General features: G+C 35.9%; 1 protein-coding gene across 1 annotated transcript in view; it reads left to right on the top strand.

The window, feature by feature from the left end:
• Positions 1 to 21,807, top strand: part of Pard3b (par-3 family cell polarity regulator beta) — a 978,419-nt gene that overhangs the window by 360,392 nt on the left and 596,220 nt on the right. Inside the window, exon 3 of the mRNA XM_076865584.2 lies at positions 14,561 to 14,732. Within this exon, the coding sequence (XP_076721699.2) occupies positions 14,561 to 14,732 (172 nt within the window). The remainder of the gene's footprint in view (positions 1 to 14,560; positions 14,733 to 21,807) is intronic.

Genomic DNA, 21,807 nt, shown 5'->3' with positions numbered 1-21,807 from the left:
CACATCTTAATCTTACCTAGAAAAAATTTACCACATACTCAAAATTAAGGCTTAACCAAATGTCTGAGCACCTAGTGGCCTAGTCAAGTTGACACATAAAATCAACCTTCACAGAGGTAGCACTTTGCATATGTAATTTGCCAGTGATGCCAGAATTGACTTCTGGAAGGAATTCTGTCTTTAAAGAACATCATTTATTTTGCATTTGCAAAATAATGAAATTACAATCATTTTGAGAAGTTTGGAGTCTAGTCTCATTTTGACAATCGAATGTTATTCATGGAAAAGTATAGATTAGAAGGAACTATGTAAATGAGTAAATCAGTGAAATATGTTGGGTATATGTCAAGGCAGAGCAAATAAACAGGTAGATGGAACTGAGGTGCCCAAAATGACTCAAGTCCTCCTTTGCATGTCTTAAAGATATATGAATTTTTATTATTTTTATAAAGCTGCAACCCTAAGTCTTTGGTTAAGCTCTTCCCCTTGTTTAGTTATTAGGTAGCATTGTGAATTCAGAAATTCATTTTCCAGGACTCAGTTATTTTATTAGAATTGATGGCTAATCTATAATCTCAAGATTTTTTTTCCATGCATTTTATCTGCCAGTTAAGTTTGAGAGGTTTCTAAATAACACCTCTGATGATTTAAAGAGTTCTAACAGGAATTCTAAAGGGAAGTGACAAGTCAATTATTTGAAACAACATAATTTGCTTTCTAGTGATGGCATAATGAATAGGTCTCTTATTTTATAAAATATCAAGAACAGAAATTTCATAATCATATTTTTGTATCAAAAACTACTTTGTACACTAATGTGCTCATGATGTAATGTGACCAGATTTCTTCATAATTAAGTAGCAGGAGTCCGCAGGTATTGCTACATCTCTATCTGACTATGTGTGTGCCTGCTTTCAAAAGATTGAAAAATGCATCCTGTTGTGAAGCAGGATAACTTCCAATGCATATGCGTTGGTGTGTGTTGATTTTTCTTGTTCAAAAGCTTTTCATATAGTCCTGAAACCTTCAAACTATAATTTAAAGTGAGACAGCCTCTGAGGATTTATAGAGTCATTTTCCCTTTGGCTAAAGCCCTCGATGGTCACAGACCACTAGATTTAAAAAGACAGCCAAGTCTGTCCAAAGACCAACATAAATTTTCAGGGGCAGGGAAAATGGTGCCTGCTTATTAAATTAGTAAGAATATAGTATTTGGCAGCTACAAATAAATGATGCTTTTTCCCCTGAAGCTCCAAGCAAGACTTGTGATATTTGACTTAAATTTTTCAGGTTTAGCTGTATTCGTTGAGAATAATTTGCATGTTCGGTGCTTACTTTAAACTGCTTTTTGGATTTGACAGGATAAATGGGTTTACCTTTGCCCCAAAGTTCCCAGTTATGAACATATTTAAAATAATTTTTCCCCAGCATACACAAAATGACCAAGAGCGTTAAAAGTAAAAAAGAAATCTGTCGTCTCATAGATTTTGTCTTCAGTACTCTGATATTTATGTCATGAGATTTTCCAAGTGCAACATTAGGAATGCGCCATGGGTTGCTTGTGTCTACTTTCTGTTTGTCCTCTGGATTCATAGAAATTATTAATTTTGTTCCAATAAAAATAGAAGTTTTTCTTTTGGTGATTCATTATGTGAAATCATTTTCATTGACTTCAAGGATCTGGGAAGAAAATATTTATCCTTAACAGATCTTGGTACTTTTCCATGTTTCACAGGAACCTTTCCAAGTCTTTTTTTTAAATATAAAAACAAAATAAATTATAGGATGGAGACTTTCTAAATTAAGGTTGATTAACTGTATAAGCTTTCTAGAGCATTTTCTGAGATAGTACCGCACACCGTGTCCAGCCATGAAGCCATCCTGAAAAAATATTGCAGAATGGCAAGTGTCTCCACTCCCAAGAACTTCAAAGATACACTTTTAAAATAAAATTATTTAGTGCTGTCTGCACTTGCAGCTTTATTTCATTAGGAGACTATGCTGTGTTTCTATGGAAATAGGTATTTCTTCTCCTAATCCCTATATCAATATTCCCTGCGTAAAAACAATAGGTACAAAATGTCAGATGAATATTATACTCTACTTAATGTCTTTCCCCCAATTCTTACACAGTTAAATCAGCATCTGTGTTTTTATTTTAATTTGTCATGTAATTCTTATTATTACCTGACAAGGCAACATACCTACAAATAATATTACGTATCTTTGTATTTGATAAATGTACTCTGTACCAGAAAATGCCTGCATTCCTCAGGTATTAGTCTGAGTTTTATAAATCAAATATGTCTTACCAGTCAAATATCTTATCAAGTACTGTTCTTGGGTTGGGAGTTACTTGGTCTTTTAAAATGGATTTTGTATATTTTTATTTAAAGCATAAAGATAAATTCATTCATTAAATGCACACTTATTAAGTCCTCTCTAGAGACCAAATATTGATTAAGATACAAATTTGAGTCTTAAAGGATGAGCAGGACTTTGGATCAGCATTGATGGTGCTAATTAGATTGATAACTGACATTAAAGAGCACTTCCTTTGTATCCAGACACTCTGCTGCCTCATACCCCATGTCACACACTTCCTGAGGTAGGCTCATGATAACAAGGGAGTGTTGAAGTCGGAACAGTAGCTTCTAATGATGGCTTTATCACTTAACTGACCATGTAAGCCATCTAATTTCTCAGTACTCCTTCTCCAATTTCAGAGATATTGATAGTAACTACTTCCTACGTCTGTCAGGGAAAATAGGTAAGATAATATAATCTAATATGGTGTGTACTGAATATGGCAAATATTCAATAAAGATTCCTGCTATCTATCTTCTTGTATGTATGAAAAAATTAAAGCTCCAGGAAGCTAAAGAGCTTCTCTACAATTAGAAGGTGATTCAATCCACTGAGCAAGTCTAACTCTGGAGTCCGGGTTACCATGCATTGCGGGGAGAATACTGATAAATACAGAGTCCTGGGGAATGGGCAGCAGCATAGATGTACAAGGCATGACGCTGAATTTGGTTTCAGGCTACTGAAGACATTGTAAGGCCTAGGAAAGAAACCATGATGTTGACCTGTAGGCAACCTAAAATAAACAGAAAATAACCTATTCTGCAGTTCTTTTGCATTGAAATGAAAAGAAACATCAGTGGATTTCCCTTTGAGTCAAACTATCTTCTAAGCCAATTCTATATTTTCAGTGAATAACTATGAGCTAGAAGTCCAAGTGGAAGAATCCCCCAAGATTAAGGACTTTCCCCAAGAGGTCTCACCAAGTATATACTGAAAAATTTTCTTTTTTATTTAACCACAATCCAGGTACAAGAATTATAGTTCCATATACTCTGTCTTCTCACTGCTCTAGGTTTATCTGACTCAAGAATTCTGACTCCAGTTACCAAAAAGTTCACTTGGACAATAAGCAGATGTATAAAACCTGCCAAGGGAACTAGATATTTTATTCACTGGCCAACATATATTTTCCCTGTTGAGAGATTGATGTGGGAAGTTAAATCACAATCAGAGGTTGTTTGGAGAAAACAAAATCAGCATAAGGGTTAAGCCATGTGATTTTTGTGGGGCCACCTTCCTGGGCAGGTACTCGGCTTAGGATAGCATGCTCTCGCAAACCAAGGGCCCCTCACTTAGTTTGATCCTTTGCTGTCACCATCTTGAAATTCTTCAAAGTATTTGATGATGGGCTTCATATTCTCATGATGTGCTGGGCCCTAGAAGTTTATATTCTCAATCATTTAACAATTTTCAGGCATTTAACAATCCTATGCTGTGGTTCCCATATGTCTTTGCCCTTTTCCCATAAAAGGCATTGCCAATGAGCAAGTCCGTCCCAGTTCTCCTGTGCTTTGTGACTTACTCTTAACTCAATGACACACCACCACATTAGCCTCTTCATATCAGTTTACTCTTGTTCTAGGTATGTATTTTTCAGTTCATTTTGGGTATTTAGAATTTGATCATTCTCTGTTTACTTAATAGATTTAACTCTGTGCGAGAATTCATATTTAATAATTCTTTGAAAAGTGCCCTGTATGTTACTTACATATTGTAGATGAAATAAATATTGTTGAAATTTGCAGGAAAGTAAGAATCATTGGCAGAACAGATTATGATGAAATAGAACCAAGAGCATTTTGATAAGAGAGAAAAGGATAGCTAGAAACCCAGGAGTCAGGCAATAGAACAACTTAATCCAATAAAGAATCAAAAGAATTGAGTGAGTGGAAAGGGTGCACGTTCGTACACACACACACAGTTTTTTCCGTCACTATCAATGGTCAGATCCTTTCTAGAGTTTTTAACCGTTGGCAATTTGTGGGACACGGAGACAATAGTTTATAGGAAAACCACAGAGATGATTGATAACTGGAGAGTAGGGGATAATAGAAGGAAAACTGAAAGATAATAAAATAATTTTTTCCCTGGGGGCGCACAGAAAATAACTAACATAATCCTAAAGTGTTCAGGCACACAAAAGACTTTTAAAATGAAATTTATGAATGTGTTTTCTGCATTTCAATATTGGATTGATCATGTGGGAATTGAACAAAGAATTTGCAGAAAATAATGAGAAACACTTGGATTATGTAATCATTGAAATATTTGAATTTTATTTGTGCATTTCTTTCTTGTAATAGCTCTCATCCATCTGTATTTGTTTAGAATATGAATGTATGATTTAAAACCAAAGGGCTATCAATCAAACATTTCCACCTGTTCTCTCTTAAGGGACTATCAAAGCAGTAAATTAAATAAAACCAACATTGTTTAACTACTTGCACTTCATAAAGTATTACTTGTTCCATGTGAGTGCCCATTTACAAAGGACCTTTGAAGATTTAATAGGGGTTTTAAGTGAAGGGAATACCATTTAATGAAAAATTTTACATCATAAAATTGAAAGGTAAACTGACAAAAAATTAAATTTGCAAATTAAAAAAACTTAATATGCTTAAAAAGTTCTTATACATGTTAATGAGTAATAAAAGAAATGAAAAAGGAGGGCAAAGGGTTTGAACAATGCACTGCAGAAGTAAAAATGGCTCATAAAGTTATTTTTAATGTCCCCAGTAATCAAATAATTGAATTTTAAGTAAGATATAATTTTATCTGCAAAATTAGCAATGATTGAAAAATAATAGCACTTAGTGTAGGGACTATGCAAAGATGACCTATACTTTCATGTGTCTAGAATAGGAAAATGACAAAATTATCTATGATATGCTTGAAATATTCAGATAAGATATGAATTTTCTACACTTCTTATAGATTGAAATTAGGGGAAATTGCTTTGAGGAAAATCCTAATTGAAAATATCAGAAGTCGAAATCACATGTTTTGCAGCATTAGTTAAGTAACATTAAGATGTACAAGTATATACCTCAAAGAGACGATGAGGGAAATCACTGAAATTTGATTCTTTTGTAGTTATGATCATTCTGTCCCTACTCTTTCTTACATACACACTATTTGCTGCAGGGAAGTTAGGGAGTTTATGATTCCCACATCCTCCTCACCTACATTTTTGCTTTGAAAACAAAATTCCAAAGTACTAAAGTAGAAATATGGCCCTTGGGTCTGGGAGTATTAGTGGAAGGACTTGTTTTAGGAAGCCAGTATTGTCAATGGTCACAGCAACCTGGATTTTTGAGTCCAGTCCTAATTTCAAAACTTGTGTTCCTTTATTTGCTGTAAGTATGCTCAGTGTGTTTCAACTTTTTGAGTGAGAAATAAATCATAATCATATGCCTATACACTATATTCTAGTGCTTTAGGAAGAATTTTGTACTAAACTCATAAATGTACAGCTACCTTGCAAAGACCATCATTCTATAATTAGAGACAAAAAACCTAAAATATAACTATGCTGGAAGAGGTAAAGTATCACCTGTGACTATGAGGAAGGAGCAAGGACCTCAGCCTTCTTGTTCTACATCCCCAATTAGCGAGGCCTCATTCGATGTAAATTTCATACACCCACAATCATAATTACAAATCTTGACATTTAGATGCTCCCAAAGTCAACACCCATTCTCAGCGGGTTAGCCACATTATCACCAGTGAAGGAGATGGAGAGCAATTAGAAGCTAAAGGAAAAGGTTAGCTCTACCACTCGGATGAAGGAGCTCAGCAGCTAAGCCCACCTGCAATTGCAGTGTTAATTTTTTTAAATATCGGCTTTGATGACTCGTCACCCATGACAAGGAAGGTCTTAGTCTAAATGGAATATTTAAGAGAAGTGCTTCCTCATCCCTCAATCATGCTGCATGCTGACCTTTTCATAGTCTCTACCAGTTGTTCAGCTGTCATGAAATGCTGGAGAAGGTAGAACATCATTGGACCTGTCATGAGGTCAATCAGCCAGTGCTCAGACCAATTTGCTAAATGTATCTGTGCTAAAGAGTCTGTTCCCTAACTAATATGATGAAATGTAGTACCAATTAATCACCAGCAAGATTTCAGGGTGTTGTGACCTTCCCCATATTTTGAGAACAGTTTCTGTTTTACCTGGCCTTGAAGTAGCTATAGCTGGAAACATGGGGCCACATCAGGCACATAGGAAACTGCCTGCCAAAACTTGTATTTTAGGGGTACCAAGATGACAGTCCAGGGGATGGGTGTGCCCATGGCACTTGCCTCAGGCCTATTTTTGACTATTCTGTATGGTTTGCAAACCCTAAATATATTCATACCACTCAGGTGCATGCAAAATATATCTCTCTGAATTTTTTAATGATATAGTAAGATCTCATTGTTTTTTTCTATCAAGCTATCAATTCTTTAGAAGGTGTTAGATTTGTCATCATTTTCTACAGAGGTTTATTATCTGAGATCTCTTGGGTTGTCTTAAAAGCAGGGAGGTTTCTTTTTTCTTTTATAAAATAGACTGCTCTATTTGTAGCCAAGTCTCATAAATTAAAATACTTGTCAAAATAAATGAATAGTATGTTTGTTATATTCATGACTTAAAATCACATTTGATTGCTTACTCATTAATCCACAAAATTAAGCAATACACCCTGGATTGCCGTCATTAGTGCAAATAAGCAGGGTTCTTCTAACAGTCAGATGTCATGGAGAACACTGTACAGTTGTGTTTGTTTCAAAACTAGGTATGTGAATGTACAAATTAGTTTTACAATTTCTAAAGGTTTCCTCTGGAAGAAAATCAAATACATAGAAGTAGTCTACCAGAAAACAGAATTGGGATCAGAAAACAGAATTGGGATCATAATAGACTAAGTAGATTTTAGATGGAGAAATTATAAAATGCAATTTCCCATCAAAACTCAAGGATGGATAGGCTATTTTGCTGTGTATACATGGTTACACTGGAGCACACATGGTTATGGAATGACCTTTTCCTAATTGAATGGAAAGCCAGGACACAGGGTGTCTACATAATATGTAAACCCTCTTATAACACAGTTTTACCCTCCCTTTTGGGTATAGCAGAGATCTTTGGTTGCCTATTTACCTGAGTGATTTTTTTCCACGTACCAAGTATGATACCAGAAGATTAGAATATAAAGGCAGTCATACTTTAGTTTTCTAATCTACAAACTGAGGAGAATAATGCCTTTCTCAGAGAATTTCTGATTGATGTAAAATAATGTTTGTGAATACATTGAGCAATGCCTAGCCCATAATAAGGGCTATATAAGATTAAATATATTTTAATGGTATGACACAGGGTTTCAACTAGTGGACAATTTACGTAGGGATAGAGGCAGGTGAATCAAAGATCCCCATGTTATATAACAGGAAGTGATAGAAGCCTGGATATGGAATAGTAGGAACACCTGGGAGCCTGGTTAAGGGGTTTGGATTGGAGTCTTGACCTTGAAAGAGTATGATGAAGAACTTGAAGCTGCACCAAGATCATGTCCAAATCTATATATAGAAAGAGTACTTGGTAATAGCAATGTAGTTGAATATAAGGGGAAGATTAGAAAGCAGATGTGAATCCAGGCCCTTTCTGAATTCTAGGAGATGCAGAGACCTGGCCAAAGGCAACCCCACATTTGATTGCAGAGAGACATCAGCCCTAGGTACCAATGAGTTACTGCCTGCCAAGATTCATTGACTTAACCCTGGTTGACTGAGGCTGCACTGTCCCTTGGCTAAGACATTACTAACAAGTATGTTTCTGATTCAATTTCAGCTTTGATTTTGGTTAGAAAATAGCTATTATGAGGAAATGCAGAATATAAAACTTAGCCAGTTGTACAATATCAAATATGGAAGTTGCAATGTTGTACATGTATGTATGCTTTATAATTCATAAAATATTTTTCTACATACTATTTTGTGTTTTCTAATGTTGGCTATACTTGTTTCAGATATAACACTCTTTTTAAAATGCTGGTAAGATGTGTGTGATTTAGTTGAGAAGAGTTTAAAGAAAAGCCATTTGTGTGTGTATGTGTCCATGCATTTTAAACACCCAAACTTGTGTTCTGTCTTAATTTCCAATAATGCACACCTTCCTGAGACCTTCAAAGCCCTTGAGATTGGATAAAATTGAGGAGCTATCTAGCAATATGCTAGGTAAATGGCAAGTGAAGCCACCCAGTGGATTGGGATCACCTTTAAGAATTTTCTAGCCTACTTAATCCAAGTATTTTATCTTCAATTTTCTTGTGTGTCTGTTATTTTTTAATATATGCAATCCAGGGGCAGCGGGAATATTAGTATTGACAAGGCAGGTATATTGAGTTTTAAAATTTCTGACATTTGTGTTATCCCAATGATGCTTGAAACTTGTCCTGGCTCCCATAACTGTGTGCTTTTCCCATGGCGTCTCCCTCTTTCATCCATCATGAGGATTAGGGCTTTCTTGGCTGCCACCTGACCTCCATGGGATCCTTTGCCTTACCAGTATTGTGTGTGGTCAAGGGCACAGAGGAAAGGGATTCTTAGGCTTCTCCTGCAAATAGAAGGTGTGAGTTGTGAGTGTGGCTTAATAAATTGTGAGCACAGAAATTAAAGGATGCAGTAAACCCAAATTCAAGATTTTTTTCCACTCATCAAGTGATTACATTTTAAATTTTTATTCATATCACTCAGGGGAAAAATAAGATTCAGTATAATGTGTTTAATGTACACCTGATGTCCTAGCAACTGTCTACATACTTAAAGAGGTAAATGTATCTAGGGCTGAAATATGGGTAGTTTCTTAATAGGCATAGTTTTCATTGTTATGGGGCAACTTAAGTGGATGCCTCTTCAAAAAGTGATAAGGATAAATAGGGTTCTTATTACAGTTGAATAAATCATGTTACTTTCTTTAGAATGAAGCTTAAAGCTGTAAAGTCTATAAAGACGCCTATTGCAATTTTTCAGTTTGAGGAGGAAAGGAAAATAGATTTATCTCATTTACTGAATATCCACTGAAGTACCTAAGAATCAGAGCCGCTGTGTACCTGCTCCACTGATGCTAGATCTGATGCTGGCATCTGATGAAGATGCTAATGTGGGCCTGCTAATTTTAAGAACCCAGATTAAATGTTTTTAGCTTGCTGTCAAAATCCTATGAAGGAAAAGAACTTACATCGAAACCTTTGTTTAAAGTGGCATAAAATTAGTTCTCATAGCCAATTGTTATTTAGTTACAGGCAGATGCATACATTTAAATGAAATTCTGCAGTGCTTCAATCCCTCTCAAAGGTGATAATGTGTTTTCCCCTACTTGTGAAATTGTTGTAATTTCACAGTCTTACTTAGATTTAATTGTGTTTATTAAGATTTGAGACAAATGATTCCAATTTTACTTTGTAGAATTTTTTCTCTTTGTCTTTTAATTTTACTTGATAGTGGTAACATGGAATGTGTAGAAAACAGCAAAAAATAGCAATACATTGTTAAGTTCAATAATTTAACCCAAAGAACTCAGTACAGCAAAGAAGCCTTTCTTTATATTAGTTCATTAGTTCACTTGACATGTAATTAAAATAAAGCCACATATTTCTCAGTGTAATTACTAATAAAATGCTTTTATAAATGTAGTTTATTATGCTCTATGAGCATTTGGATGGCTCTTTTTTATTCTCTACATAGGCTAAGGATAATAACATCAGATTATAAAATCTCAGGCTATAAAAGTGACAGAATGCTACAAGTTGACAACAGAATAAACCACACCATGAATATCGAGGAACTTGGTAATAAATGCATGTGGTGGCATTTATTGTTAAAATATTCACTTGCCAGCATAGAAGCTACAGGCCTTGGTTCTGTACTTCGAGTTATGGTCGGCACAGGAGAGACCGTGGAAGAGCAAGACTACATGCCCAAGGGTTGTGTGTTGTTGTGGGATGAAAAGTGAGACCAAAAAAAAAAAAAATAAGAATCAAAATTACCCATTTGAAGCGTTTGATCTTGGTACTTTCTGTGTTCCTCTGTCAATGCTGTGATGAAGAGATTAAAGAGAAACAACAAAGTAAAAGCAAAATAGGGATAAACAAGTCAAGTGGGACTACTCTAGAAGCCAGGGAATGATCACTAGGCTAGGAAAATAAGTTAAATTTGGCTTTCCATTGTGTACCTGTGGACGGGCTCTGTGCTAAGCATTTGGGCATATTAGGAATTTTATCAAGGAAATTAGCATTCTACTCCTGCCACTTCTCAGCCCCCACAAAACACAAACACGGACACAAGCATACCTTGCTAGTTGATGCATGACCAGCTGGATATTGATTAAATTGCCTTACTGTTCAAGTATAAACACAGGTCTGAGTCCTTGAGCAGATATTGGAAGTGCAAAGTTGCACATATCACCCATTCGATCATATCTGTTATTCAACCATGAACGTTTTAAGTTATGCAAAATTATTTTACTTCTTTTTGATCTTTGAACTGTTGGCTTTTCTGAGCTGGAGATGTAGGTCAGTGGTAGAGCACTTGCCAAGCATGTGTTAAGCATGATGCTAAGCACCACGGGAAATAAAAAAAAAGGGGGGGGGGTATCTGGTGGAAAACCAGGCAGGGAGAACAAAAAATATGTAGGAATGAAGATAATAGCACAGAGGAATGGAGCCCTGAGAACTTAGGAGAGAATAATTGGAGGACAAGATCATATAAGTTATGGGGAGCCAAAGACCTTAATGGCCAGTGCAAGGACTTGGTCTTCTATCCAGGTGAGGTGGGTCTGGTGAGAGGAGACATGGTCTGACTTGTGTCTTAGCAAGATGGTTCTGGCTGCTGGTTTGAGTTTTTCTTCACAGAGGGAAAGAAGCCTGGGTAGAAATTAGACCAGTCCAGAGGCTGTTGTAGTAACACAAGGAAATCATGGTAGCTGGGTCCAAAGTGGTGATGGTGGAGGTGGTGAGAAGTTGTCAGAATCTGATTATTTTTTTGAGATATCAAATGTGTCATGAGGTGACAGAGAGCAAGAAGAAGGGAGAGAGGATTACCACAAGTTTTTTGCCTGAGAAATTTGGAAGAATGAAGCTATTAACTGGGATTCAAATGACCATGGGAAAGCTTTGGAAGAGCATCTCTTCAGTTTTTGAGAGTTTAGGAACTTGACTATCTGAGCCTGGATTTAGACATATGCTCTTTAGCATTTTTTGAAACACAATCTGGGAAATGAAGAGGAATAAGCAAAGGGAAATTTAATAAAGGCCCTGAAAATTAAAGTACAACACAAGGGATTGTGAGGTACCGGAAGGCAAGCGAAGGAAGTGCAGGCCCGAAGACACACAGAAGATACAGCCGCAGAGGAACGCATCCAAATCAATCATTGCCTGTTTGCATTTTGCGTGGAATTTAGGTTATTACACCTCCTGAGGTGTCTTAAAATTCCTTTACAAGCCACAGAAGTTTACTGTAGATGAAACCTTTTCATGAATGTGTGAATATGTTTAAAAATCAGGTAAGTAAGCTAGGCCATGTTCATGCCCTGGATGCTCTGGAAACCAGCATGCCTTCTGTTGAGGGACCAGAGTGCAGGTTCATGCTAATCACTGCATCTCTGAAGCACTGTCTTCTGGGAAACCTGCTCCTCAGTAAGGTAGGTGTTCCAATGAATCAAGTAATTTAGTTAACAGGAATCTACAATGTGCAATTTCAATGAATTATCCGTGTGGACACAAGTCTATGTGCATTGCAAATGTTGAGATGAAGACTAGATGGAGAGAGCCTCTCAGCCAGCACCTGGAGGACAGTGACTTAGATGGGTACCACAGATTCAGGAACTGGTTCTCTTTTTCCCAGGAGTCAAGACTTTCTTTCATCCAAATCAAGTTTAGCTGAAGAATTTCTAGCAATCATTGGAATGGGAGACAGGTTACATAATTAATTAATCAAAGAGAATATGAGATTTGGGGAATATCCAGGTCTCTCTATTATTATCTGCAAGAAGAGTCATGTATTTCTGTATCACTGAAAACTGAAGTTCATATTATTTAGGATATTAGGCCTTTATGAACAAAATATAAGTATTCTACAGTGTGGTCACTTTTTTTTTTTTTTTTCGCTTTTTGGTTTTGAAAAAGGTTACACTGTGATCTGAAACCCTGGGCTGGGAATAAAAAAGACTTGATTCTGTTACCAGATACCATTTAGTCTATGACCTTGGGAAACAAAATCTCCAAAGTACTATGTTCTCCCATTTGACAAATAGGTATACTGTGGTTACTAAATATGCTATAACCTTGTGCGAGTATAATGTGTGGAAAACAGTGAAGTATTATTAAAAGAAAATGCATAAGTAATGTGATTTAACTTATAAGTTAACAATTTTAGGTTTTTGTGTTATACTTCTGATTGATATTCTATTTCTCTTTACCATAATATTTAAAGCACATGGATTATGCTGCAGTTAAGGATGCAGCAAGAGAGAAAAGTACAACGTATTAAATAAAACTCTTCACAGTGCCAATATAATTTACCACTGCCTAGCTGATTGTATATTGAAATTAACATCATTATTATGTGTTAGAATTCACCAGTATGCAAAGTTGAAGTTATAATTATGGTGTAGAAATAGTGATGAAAATAGCAATTCCATCAAACTTTTTAAAAATTGATTTTATTTTCCTTTTCAGGATTTAAGGTGTTAAAACTTTTCATTTTGGCCAGATGATTAGAGAGATATATAGATCCACTGATTATTTTTATACTAGAATAATCTTTCATTATTAATCCATTTGAGTCTTATCTCAAATCAGTTCATCAGTGCTAGCAATTAAAAATAGAAAATGCTTGTGCTCAATTTCAAGAATTAAAAAGAATGCCTTGGGAGCAAGCATTTTTTTTCTATGGTGAGGATTGTTGGATTCTCCAATTAAAGAAGTCTCCATCCTGGAAATGAGTAGTCAATTATGAAAATTATTTTTGAATAGCCAATTTACATATCCCTAATTGTATTCATTTCTTTTGAAAGACTGAAGTTGGAATTTATGATGTTTTGATTGGTTACCCCCACACTTGTTTTATTAATACTATTGCCAAAAAGGTTCCCCCGATGAATGGGGCTTTGAGTGCCTTTCCTGAATAAATGTTTGAATCATAAGTAGGTTTGTTTTATTTAATGAATGAAAAATATCAAAAGACTTACCAGCGGTTTTCACATTGACACTCGCTGCACTTCATTGAATTGACAGTAGCATCTCTAGCTTCTTCATGAACTTGTGTTGGACTTTTCTGCATCAGCTATGGAGAAACCTACAAAGTTCCTCTATGGTGGGGTAACCTGTTGGCTAACAACGCAGTCTCAGCGGACCTGCCCTTAGGACTTGTCTATTGTCTGCATGACTAGTACAAATTTTAAAATATTTTGCTGTTATTTAATGAAAAATGACTTGGAGAAGACATTCCAAGTTTTTGTATTAATGAGAAGCATTCTCTTATATGAAATAAAATTAAGAAGAAAATGGATATAATTAGTTTAAAAATGTGAAGGTTTAGTCTCATTGCATTAGCATCCATTGAAGTTAACCTAGTCCACTCAGAGTCAATCATGAAAGAAAAGAATAACTTGAATAAGCATGGAAAAAATTGGGGTATCTACATATACAAGATAAACACAAACTGTTTACAAACAATCTGTAAGAATGTAGGGATTTAGTTGTGTCTAGAAGGACAGATATAATTAGGATTTTGTAATGTGTCTTAGCCTTTGAGTCTGGAATGTTTATGTTCAACTTTTGTAGATTTAACTTTCATTTTGCGGAACATTCTTGAAATAAAGAGATAATGAAGTCTTTTTAGGGATATTAGAGAAAAGTGGTAAGGGGAAGAGGCAGCCATTTCATTCCTTTAAGAGAGTTAGCCAAAATTGGTTCTCTATTTTAGGAATAGACAAAATAAACAAAAGAACAAACCATTCATTATGTCCTGACCATGGTGTTTATAGACATAATATTATTGAAGAATTAAGAGTTGTGATACAGTAACATTAAAATTTCAAGACTGAAGAGGATATTTTCTTTAAAATCAAATAAAGATCACAATCAGCTAGATACAGTGTCCCTTAGATATGTGTGTCCTATAAAGTAATTAGTGTTGTTGGACTTGTTTGTAGCTGATTGCTGTGTTTGAGGAACAAGAAACTCTCCACAAGTTTGAGAGCCCCAGCGGAAACCCTGCAGATCGGCAGAGCCCAGATGCTTTTGAGACAGAAGTGGCTGCCCAACTGGCTGCGTTTAAACCAATTGGTGGGGAAATTGAAGTAACCCCTTCTGCTCTGAAATTAGGTACGTGTATTTTTAGTGGAATGCTTTTCCCCTGGTTGAAAACACATCATCTTATTGACTGTGTTGCTTTTATCCTGTTAATAATTTTTTTCTTAAAAAAAATGGGTTTTACTTTTCTCTGAAAAATTATATATATATAATATATATATATGATTTATTATATATATTATAATCATATATTTATTATTTGCAGCTGCTGGTGCTCAGGTAAGTAGATGCATTTTTTTTCCTTGAACTTAACTGAAGGTGAATCTGAATTGCATGTCCTTGAAGAAATATAGGGGGTGGGGGTAGGGGGAGTCAGACTGTAAATGATGAGATTGACTATATCCTCTGAGGATCACATTAAAAAAGTTGCTGAAAAAAAAGTCATTTGGCCGAGCTAAGGGTTACCAAAGAATCCATCCTAGAAATAAAGGTCAGTTTCTTTCTTAGCCATCTTCTTTTTCTTCTATTTTCTCTGGGGAAAATATTTTGAAGTTAGTTTTGAAATTCTTTCCTGCTGCTTTATTCAAACAAGGACAATTCATCTGGTGATTTTGCTCAGAATTCTTTTTCATGATATTTGTCTTGAAGGTGTTTGTAGAAAGAGAAAATAGACATTCTTGTAAAGTTTTTAATCAATTTACAACTCCAAGAGAAAAAACATATCAGTTTTTGGTGATACTTCTTAGAAGTTTAGGTCAGTTTAACAGCATGAAGTTTTTGAAAACCCACCAATATTTTGGTACTTAATTTGTATTCCTGTTGAATGTGTCCACACCATTCTGAGAATGTTCAATGCATCTATCAGAGTTTAATTCTCAAACTTGAAGGACAGGCATTTCCCATGTCAAAAAAGGAATCTTACACTTTTGAAAACACAGCATATGTTTAAAATTGCAAAAACTGTACATAGGACTTAATTTCCCTATATGAAATAAAATATATACTATTAAGTTGATTTTACATACAACCACACTGAATAACCATATTGTGTCCTGATTTTCTGAAAAGCATCTCAATGTCCTTTTTAAAACACATCAAATAAAAAATAATGACCTGTGGTCTTCATGATTTTCCTCCATCTTTTGGAAACCCAGCTAGTGAAGCAGTCTGCTGGAGTAAGGGTGTTGGAAGGCTCCGTGGCAGCCTTTCTTCCTCTGGAGCCAGGCTTCTGGCTTCAGCAACCTTGCAGCCCCATCATTTGTTTGCATAATGGATGCCTTTTTATCCATTATGCAAATGGCATGAGAGGAAAATTAGGCAGTAAGGGAAGACGAAAGGAGAAAATTGCTCTTGCTTGTTTAGATGTTCTATTTATAAGCAAGTTCTATGGTCTTCAAAAGGCTGCACCTCAGAGTAACCCCTGTGCCTGGAAATTTGTGTTTACCTTTCTCTTATAAGTTTTTTCAGGAGAAAATTTTGTTTTGTTTTGTTTTCCCTTAGCACTTTTGCATTTCTTTGTTTGGACCACCTGAGCAACATTAGCAATGTTGAGTACAAGAAGAAAGTGAGCTGAGGTCCCCCTTCTTTAAAATTAGGCTTTCAGTTTTCCCCACACTGACCACAAGACAGGGATAGTAGATAATACGAAATGGGGGACTACATGCCAGGCACTGAGCTGAAGGTAGTGCTCTGAGTAACCTAAACACTTGACTCAGAATGACTCATTTCAGTCCCATGATACCTAGTGAGATTTTATTGTTCACACAGCTATTAGGTGACTAAGCCAGAATTTGAACCCTTGATGGTTCCAGTGTCAGGAACCATTTTACTGTTCTGCCTCTGAATGAGCTACTCATAATATAATAAACTGTTATAACTTTCCTGGAGTTTACTTTGTGAATATATACCAAAATCTTGAAAAGGCTAACTAAATTCCTTGGCTTACAAATCCAATTTCACTTAATGACAGATTAAATGATGAGATTAGCTAGCACTCACTTTTGGGTGATTAATTGTTGCCTTCCAGCCTTTTGGCCCAAACCCTTGGCATCCTCTCCATCTTCTCTTTTTGCCCCCACCATCCTCCCTTCTGTGTGCTTAGCTTCCTTGTCCACAGCCAGGGTGTAGGCCAGAGATTCATCATCTGTTACTTCCTTGCAGAGGCCTCAGATGGACCTTTTCCTTTAACAGTGCCTGACCTCTTCAATCCCTGCTGATGCCAGGCTACCTTTCTAAATCACAGATCTGATTATGTACTCCTCTGCCTAAACAACCTTTGGTGTCTCCCTATTCTTCCAAGAACCATGTCCAAATTCATTAGCAAGCCAGTGTACATGGTTTCTCTGAATTGGCTGGAGGAATTTGGACACAGATAAGTGACAGATTAAAAAAAAAAATCATTCCTTCTCCATCTTCATGGTTTAGCAGATAGATTTTTTTTTTTTTCTGGAACTTAAAGAACACAGTAAACACACATTTATCAGGTTTTCAGATAGAGAAGTAAAAGAGGAAAGCAAAACAGCCAGCTTTGGTGTACACCCATTCTGTTTTCCTATTCTGGCCCCAGGGCAGGACTTGGTCATAGGCCAGGCATCTCAGGATGGAGTCATATGGTTGGCAATAGATGTAGTGTTTGTGGCTTTTCTGGGAGTGACCCGGTTTGGTTATCAGATCTACACTGAGGTTCCCTCTAGATACAGAATGGGAGAAGGCAGGCAGAAGAGGACAAGTCTTGTATTCCAGCAACCCACCATGACATAGTGATTATAAAGTACAAGTCACTGAACCCCAGGCCTTTGTTGCTATTCACCACTTAGCTCCCACAGGCCATTGGAACTGGCTGTACTTCTTCCCTGAGTTCTTTCACCCAGGCTGGAACAGCAGATGCAAGGCCTAATTCTTGCTAGTTTTCTCATGATTAAGGCCCATTCAATAAAATACAAATTTTACTCATTGTCTGCTTATATGTTTTTTTACTTAAGGCAAAAGAATTTTTAAAAAATATTGGGAATCAACATATTTTTACATCTAGGCCATGCTGTCACTATAAATTTATCTGTTTTACTGGCTTACGAATTCAAAATATTTTCAATGTTCAGTAAAATTTTTGTATTTCCTTTTTCAACACAAGATAGCTCTGAACAGGGCAGAGGCTGTGGCTCAGTGGCAGAGCGCTTGCCTTGTACATGTGAGGCACTGGGTTTGATCCTCAGCACCACATAAAAATAAATAAACAAAATGTGTCCATGTATAACTAAAAAATAATTTTAAAAAGATAGCTTTCAACAATATTCTCATAAAAACTAATAACTTTTCCTATATGGTGCACAAAGAGATTGGCCCTCCTATCTTTCCTTTTACCTCCAAGATAAAAGACCTTATACGCAGGATACTTATGCATGAAATTCATTTGCACTGGATCTTTGTGACCTAGCTGCTTCCTCTTTGCCCACCCTTCTTGCTGGCCACCCTTCCATGGCCAACATAACCTGTAAACATCGTGAGTCACTTGCCATTTCCCAAATTTACTACTTTCAAATCTCTGTGCCTTTGCAAGTACTGTTCCCTTTACCTGCCTTGCCCCTGCAATTCTTTTTTATTTTTTAACCTGGTTAAAAAATGCACCTTTTAAGCTCAAACTCAAATATGACCTTGTTTATAAAGACTTGTTCAAATATTTGAGAATAGTACCAGAAGGGTACAATAAATATATTTTTAAATATTCATTCAGCAACAAAGAGTCACAAAGGTGAACATCAGAAATCTTCTACCAATCTAAAGGGGTTTGTGGTTTCATGCCCTGTATGTTAATAGGGCATATACATATGAAATATATTTAATTAATATATAGGATATATATTTATACATATATATATATAAGTATATGTATATATGTAATTGGTAAGCAGAGTTTTAAATCAAGTGGGCAACTGCATAATTCCAACCTCATTTATCTAAATTATTTCTTACCATTCCTTTTCTAATAGATTTTTTTAATGAAATGACTGAATAACTGAATCCTGACTTAGTCATAACTAGAATATTATCCTAACACTTCAAGATTCTTTTTCGAAAAGTTTTTTTGAAATGTCCAATGCCTTTTACCATATACTTTCGATATTGATAACCTAAGAGTTTACTTAAAAGAAGATACACAGTGGACAAAACACCAAGGATAATAGCAAAAAGACATATTTACAGAATTCATTTGCATTTTTAAATCACCTAGTTTAAGGATTTTCCAATTCTTGACTGTGGAACTAACCCTGTAGTTTTTCTGAGCATATTTCAGTGATTCAACAAATATTTAATTCTAGTGTTTTGAATCAGTGGAACCCCACCTTCAGTTCCCCCAAAGGGATTCTGCAGCCATAGCCTGAGGTTGCCCCAAATCCCTGTCCCTTGAGAAACAGTGATATGGAGCTGGTCCCAGACCAGTATTTGAACTAGCTGTGTGTCCTAGGAAAGTCATTTCAGCTGCCTCTATCAGGACAACATTTTTCTTTTTTCCAAATAAAAAGTAGAGTAGGACACATTTGGATTTCTACAAAAGTGAAAACTCAGAATCAAGGACATCAGGCTACCATCTCTTGGGTCTTCACCATATTCTCTGGGCCACATTTTCTTATCTATAAACCAAGTCTATCTTGCTCCAGTGGTCTGTGATCATCCCAGGAGTATTTCATTAATACCAAGCTGAGTTTGAATTTAACTCCATGTTCCTGTCAATTTCCCTCCCATGGTCCAATTAATTAGTAGTTTTATTGTGTGCCTTTTGATAATTTTTCTCAGTGCTTCCTGATTGAAATTTGTTATTTCGAGTTCAAGCTTGCACAAGAAAATATTTCTTTAGTTATAATTATTTTAGCAATGCAATTTCAATAGTGTTTCAAGATAAAAAGAACTTTAAATTTGGCTGTTGCCACTTGTGTGATCTTTGTTACCTAGATGTAAAGCAATCTGATTAAAGTTAGGAGCGAACTAGTATGAGCTTTATTTTCCTCTTTGTGTTAAACTTTGAAGACGAGCTACTTTCTATTTGAAAGTGATTCTTGTTTCTGAGACTTGAAAGGTGCCTCAGATGCTTTATTGTTTCCTTGTGTGTTTGTGTTTCTTCAAAACAGAAATGGAAATTATGATTATATGTTTGTTATAATATCATTATTTTCAAAACACTGAGTCCCCTCCTCTTTATTTTCAGTAGTTCTCAGAAAATATTGTGTAGCCACAGATTATTGTTGGAAATTGTAACTATTTTCTATCTGATTTTGAATAACTCACTGCACAAAGGAAACATATGGGAACATTTTTCTCAATTCTTAAGGAAACCAAATCCCTTTATGGCAGTGATCCTCAGGAAAACATAAAGAAGGAGGAAGTTTATTCCTTTAATTAGGCTGCAGTGTCTAAGTAGCTGCTGTGCCCATAATGTGAGTTTAAGTATTGGCATCTGATCCTAGACAAACACACTCACACCACACACATAGCAGAACTTAAGCTCAGGGATGGGTTGTGCTTCTGATGGAGCCTTTGAATTCTCACTACAAAGCCCATAAGCACATAGGGTTCCTTATTGCTGGAAGCTCTGCTGTTGGCTTCAAACCCAGGGTTAAAATTACCAAGGAACTGAGGTCATTTGCTTGGGTGAATCCATAAGTCATAATTTGGTCATTGTGTTTCAGCCTATTTGTTTGCTGTTGAGGCTGATTATTCAAAAGTTAGCAGCTATAGAATAGCTTTTCTTTCTTTTCCTCTTTCTTCCCTGGAAGTCTGGTGTTTTTTTTTTTTTTTTTTCCAGGCAGGCTTAGATGAATGATGTTGTAATTAGCTATGGTAACCTTGCTAAGCTATCATCAATCAGTCATAGCCATATAGTCAACAAAATGTATGTGTGTTTTCTGGCAAGTCAATCAGGACTAAGAAGGAGTCAGCGTTTCTAACCTATTTTGGGCACCATTCTTCTTTTGCTATTGTTGCTTTAGTTTTTATTTTAGTTTTTGTTTTCAGAATAGGTGAAGGGTTGCTTTGGGAAATAAACATGAGTGTGTTCACTAAATATCCAAATTTTTGAAAATACTTTGGTAAAGGGCCAAAGATGCTATTTAATTGAAAGAATGAAGTCAATGCCTGAAGACAAGCAGCTGCTAACAAATATGAGAAGTTAATCACCATACAGGAGTAATTTTTGTTTGTCTTGAGGGAAGTCCAAATAGGACTAATATTTTTAATATGCAGTTTTTAATATACCTGACATTTCCTCCTCTTGTGCAGCATATCTATTGGCTAAATTTGGCACCTAAATTGGTAGTAAGTCGGTCATCCTCTGATAGAAAATCCAGAGGGAATTTACGTAGAACCAAAAGTATGAGAGAGCACCTGAAAAGCAAGCTTTCATTCTTGTTCCTTTTCAGCTGTATTTTATCAGTAGATTATATGACCTCTAAAAAAACATAAGAGTTCGCCATCTCCCCTTTGGCCTCTTACTGATGCTGGACCCACACTGAGATGGAGTCTGCAGATCCTCTAATAAACAAACCGAATGAAAGGTCACCTTTCCTACTGTTCATTTGATATTAGACCCCTGGGTTTTTAAGCCTCTTTTGCAGATTGCTTTTAATGGTAAGGCCAGTAAGGCCATGTTTACAGAGGCCTTGTCCCTAAGTAGTGAAAATATTCTCAGCAATGCTGTCATATTCACCTTCTTATACTGCCCTGTACTCCTGATAAAATGATTTTTGTGGTGTGTCCTCTTAATAAAAGAAAGAGAAGAAACAAACAAAAACCAATGCATGCACCCACTATTTCTTCTCCCCCAGTTTTAGGTACTTGTGAGGCAGCTCAGCCCGACCATGGAGAATTGCCCTTTGGTCTCTCTGTGGAGCCTACCAGTGTTTATTGTAGCATGTTTTTATATGTCTATTATAGCATGCTTTTGAATATCTTACCTATATTAAAATTTGTTAAATACATCTCAAATTTTAAACCTGTAAATCTTTGTGGCCATAAAATAGAATATATTTTCTCATAAATTTCTAATCACTTCTAAACAAATTATTTATAACCAACCTGATTTTCTTCTGCAGTTTGTATTTCAGCAGTCTTGCTAAGAATTCAATATAGGGTAGAGTCTTTTCCTCTGACAGAAATA

This window comes from Callospermophilus lateralis, chromosome 9 (assembly GCF_048772815.1).
Source record: "Callospermophilus lateralis isolate mCalLat2 chromosome 9, mCalLat2.hap1, whole genome shotgun sequence".
Classification (NCBI taxonomy): Eukaryota; Metazoa; Chordata; class Mammalia; order Rodentia; family Sciuridae; genus Callospermophilus; species Callospermophilus lateralis.
This window is presented reverse-complemented; position numbering and strand designations above follow the sequence as displayed.